This window comes from Helianthus annuus, chromosome 10 (assembly GCF_002127325.2).
Source record: "Helianthus annuus cultivar XRQ/B chromosome 10, HanXRQr2.0-SUNRISE, whole genome shotgun sequence".
In the NCBI taxonomy this organism is placed as follows: Eukaryota; Viridiplantae; Streptophyta; class Magnoliopsida; order Asterales; family Asteraceae; genus Helianthus; species Helianthus annuus.
The window spans coordinates 163705798-163713239 of record NC_035442.2 but is presented as its reverse complement, the minus strand read 5'-3'; the positions used below and the strand labels follow the sequence as shown (position 1 = coordinate 163713239).

Sequence of the window (7442 nt, the reverse complement as noted above, 5' to 3'; positions counted from 1 at the left end):
TGAAAGTTGCAAATGACTTGAAGGTAAAAGAATCTTTTTTAAACTCAAACAAATAAATTTATTATACTTATTTTGATTTATTTAAGTTATAAATAATGGGCGTATACATAATACATGATATTGTGTATAACCATGATACAAAGTTAATATGTTATTTATGGTCAGTATTAGTAAACATCATACTTTTAAGCTCGGCTTGATTCAAGTATTTTTTTATGTATCTAAACCAGCTAGCGAGTTGATTCGACTTGATCATACACTATAAAGTCGCTTTCCGTCTCTAAAACTGGTCTTTCACTCTTTACTCACTTCACATGTAAACTAAACTGAGTTTTAAATTATGATCTTTAATTAAAAGTATATATATGGAGCTTCTACCTTTCTATGAGCCAAAAACATTGGCGAATCGAATCAAACGCAACCTAATATACAGTTTCCTGTTAAACCATCTCCATATCGCAACGCAAAGATCTACTGAACGCGTTGGTATAATCATCAAAAAGCATATTATATACACTGTCTCCACCCATTCACCATCATAGCACGCGTGAACGAACCCCGGATGTAGTATTACTTGCAGAAGCACCCGCTTGTTTCAAGATTAACGCGTAAAGAATCTCATTCCATGCGTCGGGAACACCGGGAAGACACCAATGGCTACAATCCTGCCGGTGTGCAGCCGCAGGGCTGAACTTCGGGCCAAGATAATATAAAGAAGGATGCCCGTCTTTTCTTTTTGATGACATAATGGTCGTGTTGAGTATATTCATCGATTTGGTAGCGTCAACTGATTGGTTTTTCGATTGATTTGAGATTACGTCTTTGAATATGTGATACTGTGGCCAGTTTGAAGATGATTGTGTTGTGGAACCTAAATTTGGTAAGGTTTCGAGGTGGCAGTTTCCGCCTGCTCTCCAATTCCCGCCTCTGTAAATATAAATATTGTTTGACGTTTTATCTTTCAGGAAAAAATTGTAATGGAGACGAAAGAACGAACCTGAAATGTACAGGAGCGTATGTACGGAAGAAAACTTGTGTTCTTGTTTTATTTACTTCGGTGTTGATCCAAGATAATATGGTTTCTAATGCCTTTCTGTATGCAGTTTCGACGTCCATTTTCATATTGATTTTGGCTCCTTCTTGGAAGTAACAGCCTCTGATCAAGAACAAGATTGAATTATAAACCCATAATTTTTTTCAGATGTAACAAAACCGAACAAGACATGTCGAAAAGCTACACGAAAAAAACAAGATGTACGGGTCACAATGGATTGGGGTGATAAAAAGCAGAAATGTTCACGGTCTGGTTTGGTCGGTTTTGACAAAAAAATTTGTTCGAATTGCTAACTATGATTATAAAAAAAAAAAAAAAAAAGAACCAGCTAGTTTTCACAGTTGGACAGTTTTTACAAAAATAATTCAAGAGCTTAATTTTATATTAAAGTTTTTACAAAAAAAGTATCTTTCACGAATATAATACATATATAAATGAGTTAACTGCCATTTTCGTCCCTGTGGTTTGGTCACTTTGGCCATTTCAGTCCATTTTTCAAAAATGCGCCATTTTCCTCCCCGACGTTCTGGAAAGGTGCCATTTCAGTCCAAAAATCATAACCCAGTTAAGTCAGTTAGTAAATAAGGACTGATTGTGTAAATTTGTAACATAAAGGACTGATTGTGTAAATTTGTAACACCACCACCACTAGCCCTGCCACCACCACCACCACTCTGCTGCCACCACCACCGCAACCACCGCCACCACCGCCACCACAGCCCTGCCACCACCACCACTCCGCTGCCACCACCACCACCGCCACCACAGCCTTGCCACCACCACAACAGCCCTGCCACCACAGCCCTGCCACCACCACCACAGCCCTGCCACCACCGCCACTCTTATTAAAGTTTTAGAAACAACAAGTACACCTCTCCATTTTTCAGGGACCAATTGGGCATTTTTGTTCAAACTCCATTTTGCCTCCTCTGCGTCGAACCAACTTCCGTCCGCTCCATAGCAGCTCCGGCGAGGGCGTTTTATTTTCCCATCGGTCAATTAATCAAGAATTAAAGTGTGTGTCTATCCTTTCCATATTCCAAAGTGTAACCGAACAACATTAATGTCCAATAATAAGACCTGTGACTCTCGAATCTGTGTGTAACCGACGAACTCGAACTCATCATTTTTTTAGTTGAAGCCTTTAATTTGCGGCGTCTTTAAGAGTGCCTGTAACAACCGAATCATGGTCATTCAAGACCCAAAACCGTCGACCATTAAACACCAAATTAAATCTTTCGTTTTCGAATCAATTCGGTATAAGTTTGAGTTCTCATCGAGCATTCAGACCCTTAGTAACTTCATTACACTTCCAATTTTTACTCGAAATCGCGCTGTAACCCGCTGTTCACTCGTCGGACTTGGCGTCGGAATCAATTTTTACTCGAAATCGCGCTGCAACCGTTGACATCTGTGCGGAGTGGTGGTGGTGGCAGGGCTGTGGTGGCGGTGGTGGCAGGGCTGTGGTGGCAGGGCTGTGGTGGTGGTGGCAGGGCTGTGGTGGCGGTGGTGGTGGTGGCAGCGGAGTGGTGGTGGTGGTGGCAGGGCTGTGGTGGTGGTGGTGGTGGCAGCGGAGTGGTGGTGGTGGCAGGGCTAGTGGTGGTGGTGTTAACTGCCATTTCAGTCCATTTTTCAAATTTACACAATCAGTCCTTTATGTTACAAATTTACACAATCAGTCCTTATTTACAAACTGACTTAACTGGGTTATGATTTTTGGACTGAAATGACACCTTTCTAGAACGTGGGGGACGAAAATGGCGCATTTTTGAAAAATGGACTGAAATGGCCAAAGTGACCAAACCACAGGGACGAAAATGGCAGTTAACTCTATATAAATAAATTCGTAATCCTCTAATGAAAAAAAATAAAAGTAAATGTGTTCCAAGTTTCTAAACATAAATTGCCAAACCTTTACAAATATTTTAAACCGGCCGAATTTCTTCAGTTGAACATTTCAGTTGGTTTCGACAATTTATGAAAGACACTAATAGAAACATCTATAACATAACTCCAATTGACTCATCTATAAGTAGATTAATCAAAACTGTCACCGCATGACCCATTTGACTTTTAAAGTCAAATACGATAAACATTTAGTTTTCAAAATCCTAATCATGAAATAATATTAAAATAAAGTTGCCTGCTTTATCAAAACAAAAACAAGGGGAAACACAGCTTGAAAGAGTTTTTGCAAAATTTGTAAAGAGAAAAATATCATTTATGAATTTGGTAAGTTATGAGTTTGACCTGAAAAGTCAAACATACCCGTATTTCGGCACAATTGATGAAAATTAAAGAAATAAGGTAAAACTAACATACCCCTTTATTGTTTTTTCGTTGTTCCACCAATGCCCCGTGTTGAAAACAAGAACATCAGCATCTCGCCATTTCAACGAGGTCCAATCCATTTGGTCCAATTTAAGCGTCGTCTTTATTTCCGAAGAAGAACCAGGAGGGGGTCGACTTTGTAGAACGAGAAAAGGAGCCCTGTAATACTCAAGAGTGCAATTGTAGTCCCTAAACTTGAACACCAAGAAACCTTTGTGTTTAGTGATTGGATTACCATTTACTTCGTATATTGAATCGTTACTTGTATTAGAAGTAACTGCCGAGGATAACATGCAGAGAAGAGATTCCCACTGGTTTCTTCCTATTGAATCCCCGACAAAAACTATTCGCTTGTTCCTCAAGTTTTCCAACATCCGTTTTCCGTTGAATCTATTTTCAACAAAAAAACAATAAAAAGTTAAAAATAAAATACAAGAATATTCAAAAAAAAAAAAATTGAACTTTTAAAAGAAGTTTCTATATAGCAGGGCCAGCTGTTACATTCACCTGACTATATATAGACAAGAATTTAACAAACCATAAAATCTAGAATTGCTTCAAGAAAGTACTCATCTCTTTGTGGAAAATGCATTACCTTAAATAATTAAATATCGTTTTTATCATGAACCGCGTAAAGTGGCAAAAAAGGTAACTTTTAGGTTAAAAAAAGGACCTTTCGCGTCAATTTTAGAATTTTCCGAGTGTGTTTTTAAAAAGATTATCAAATAAGTTTAAGGGCATGTTCAACATTAAACCAATTAAACAACCGTAAAAAACGATATTGTGGGAAAGAGTAAGAGGCAATTTCACCCTCGGCGTCACAGTTAAAGCAATATGTACAAGCGTTAATAGGATTCTTGAACGGCCTCTATTAATGCAATTACCTTATTATATGATCGTCAAAATATTTTGAAATCAAATAATGCTAAACACCATCAAAATTATATTAAATTTCAATACCAACACAATGTTTTATTATCTTCTAATTGTGATTAATCACTTTCAAAATGCAATTGCTATAACTAGAAAATATTTAATGTTACCAACCAATCAAAAAATACAATTTTGACCAACATGACCAATCTTCCAAACACACCCCCTCCCCTACAAGAGTCAACAAAAGTCAACGCCTTTGACCATCCAAACAATCTAATACAGAGTGTAATTGACTTATTGGTATACCAAATATCAATTCCCAATTGCATAACAATGAACAAAAAGCAGCAAACAAAAAACAAATAGTCAAATACCTGGGCAAGTTACAAGCTTTCGGTTGCCAACGCCATTTAGTATAAAGAAGATCTCGCCGTCCATTTTCAGAACATCTGAACCCTTCATCCAAAAACCTGCAATCTTTAGACTCATACAAAGGATACCTCTCATCCCACAACCAATCACCATCAAACAAATCACACCCATCACCACCAACACTCAAAAAATCAAATCTTTTCACATACCCACCAAACTTCAACCATCTAAACCTATCAGACTCTTTAGAAACCCCAAAACCACCCTTAACAACACTTCTATAATCCAAATAAAAGAACCCAAAAATTACACAAACTGTAATGAACAAAAAACCAAGAATCCCTAAAGAGGGTTCAAACAGTTTAAAGGTCTTAACTTTCTTGAATGTAGACATGTAGGAAGATGAATTGAGGTCTTGGTGAGATGGGTTCTTCACCATTTGAGATAAAGATTGGTGGGTTTTGGAGAAAAGTGAAAAGGGTGTGTGTGATGTTGTGGGGTGGAAGCAAGAGCACATTAATTAATGGGGGATTTGAAGAGAATGAATCATTGGGATTTCTTGCTTGCTTGATAGAGGAGTAAAGTAGCATTCATTGGAATTAAAAAGGGGGAAAATGAAATGGATTTGGTTTGCTTTGTGAAAACGGTTATGGGGTGAGGGAGAGGGTAGTGGGATTGATGGTGATGAAAATGTGAAACGACAGTGAAATCTTTGTTTACCAACGGTTAGACCATGTGTAATGGAAGGGGAAAATAATGCCCCCAAGTGTGGGCATTTTACGCCACGTGGCGGTCCAGTCAGCAAAGGGGCATTATTGGGCGTTTTAGAAAAATGGGTGTAGTGGGGATGGGGCATTATTGGGCATTATTGGGGCATTAAATAAAAAAAAAGAAAAAAAAAGAAAAAATCTTATTGGATAGGACAAGGGAGATGAAATCTGATTGGACAAAGACAAAGGGTGTTGGGCGTGGTTTATAAAACGCCAAAGGGGCTTTTTTTGAAATTTTGCTTAAAAAAACGCCCCATGTAGTGGTGCATGGGCGTTTTCGGGCGTTTTTTTTGAATTTTTTTTAAAAAAAACGCCCCACTACACAGGGTCTTATCATGTGAAAAAGTTTGTAGTGTAGATATGTTGTCGTGTGCAAGTTAAGTCCTTTTATTTTGGGAACTTTTATTAGGTCATGTCATAAAGTCTGTTTTTGAGCGTTATATAACATGTCGTGTCATGTTATACATGGGTTTTATGGGACGTTATATTACTAGAGCCCGTAGTCATAAAGCACACACCTTATCATTACTCAATTAATTAATACCCCCTTCAATTATACATACATATGTATGTATGTATATATATGTGTGTGAGTGAGGGAAAGGTTTGCAAATCCTTCACGCCGCTATGCACATAGCGCTGGCATCAAAAAACTACCCATAGCGCCTCCTACAATGGTGTGGCGGGCGCTATGGGGCGCTATAGCTCAAAAATTTCCCCCATGCCGCCCCACTACGTACGACCTTATGATTTTTAAAACACTTATTATATAACACTATGTACATATTAAATAAAGGGGTTGGTTCCGGTACAAACCATATTTATCCTACAAACCTTAAGAACAGATCCTAGCACTTAAAAGAAATTAAATTAGCATATACTAAAACAATACATACATAAAATTAGCACTTTTGAATTATATTAGCACATGAAAATTAATCAAGATAATTGATTTTAGCACAAATGTGAAATGATATCAACAATTTTCTTTATCAGCACATTGAAAATAAAAGGAAGATCCAAATAAAGAATTAATTGCTTGTTAGCATAATTATAAGGAATTTAAGATAATTGGTAATATTTAGGTTATCATTTTACCATTTCTCTATAATTGGTTGCATGCCACATGACACTTTTTAAATGGTTCTTACAGTTGTATTTGTATTTGATCCTAGTCCATTAAATGAAATATAAATGTGTGTATGAACGGTGGAGGGAGAAAATTTAGGTTATGTTAGACCATCGGGTATGGGGGTCGTCCCCTCCCCGTCCCGGGTCTTCGGCCCCGTCGCACACTGGCCCCCTTTGGATCGTCGCGGCGCTCCCGTCTTCTCCAAGACGTTGGAGACGAAGTAATGATGTGGGCCCCCCTCTGACTTCTCTCTCTCCCCTTTATTAATATATTAATATTATATTGGAGACGAGGCAATGATAGGTAGTCCTCTACACTCTTGGGTAGTCCCTAAGACCACCCGTAGTGGGGCGTTATTTTAAAAAAAAAAATTGAAAAAAAACGCCCCAAAACGCCCCTCCCCCACTACACTAGGCGTTATATGGCGTTATTTTTTGAAAATTTGCATACAAGCGTTTTAATTATAACGCTTAAGAGATCAAAGGGCGGCCAATGGGGAGTGGTCAACTGTTTGACTAACCAATGAGCACTATCTTTGTTTTTTTTTTTAATGATTGGAAGGGCCATTATTTCCACTACACCACTTTTGCAATAACGTCCCATGTTGACTAGGATGCCACGTGTCGGATAATGCCCCATGGTGGGGGCATTATGTTTGTTCACCACTACACATGGTCTAAGGCCATGTGTAGTCATAAAGCCCTTTTGGGGGCGTTATGCGACATGTGGCATGACACGTCAGCAAGGGGCTTTATGGGGCGTTATGCAATTTGAGGACGTAGTCATAAAGCCCCTTTGTCATCATTACTCAATTAATTTAATTTTAATTTTTTTAATTAATTTCTAAGTTTTATAAAATTAAAAAACATTCCATTAAACAATACATTAAAATAAAAAAAAAAAGTTA

The 7442-nt window shown here is 37.9% G+C and overlaps 1 protein-coding gene across 1 annotated transcript; it reads right to left on the bottom strand.

Annotated features, from left to right (window-relative positions):
* Positions 1 to 329: 329 nt before the first annotated feature.
* On the bottom strand, positions 330 to 5348 carry LOC110886356 (protein trichome birefringence-like 10). Its single transcript, XM_022134137.2, has 4 exons — positions 4636 to 5348; positions 3377 to 3775; positions 998 to 1156; positions 330 to 927 (listed from the first exon to the last, which is right to left on the bottom strand). The coding sequence occupies exons 1-4, from the start codon at positions 5148 to 5150 to the stop codon at positions 537 to 539; spliced, it is 1464 nt and encodes a 487-aa protein (XP_021989829.1). The 5' UTR covers positions 5151 to 5348; the 3' UTR covers positions 330 to 536.
* Positions 5349 to 7442: the final 2094 nt, after the last annotated feature.

Coding starts and splice junctions, on each gene's coding strand:
- LOC110886356 (XM_022134137.2), bottom strand. CDS start 5,150: ATGTGCTCTTGCTTCCACCCCACAACATCACACACACCCTTTTCACTT. Junction 1,157..3,376: donor AACGAAAAAACAATAAAGGG/GTATGTTAGTTT, acceptor GTTCTTGATCAG/AGGCTGTTACTTCCAAGAAG. Junction 928..997: donor TACGCTCCTGTACATTTCAG/GTTCGTTCTTTC, acceptor TTATATTTACAG/AGGCGGGAATTGGAGAGCAG.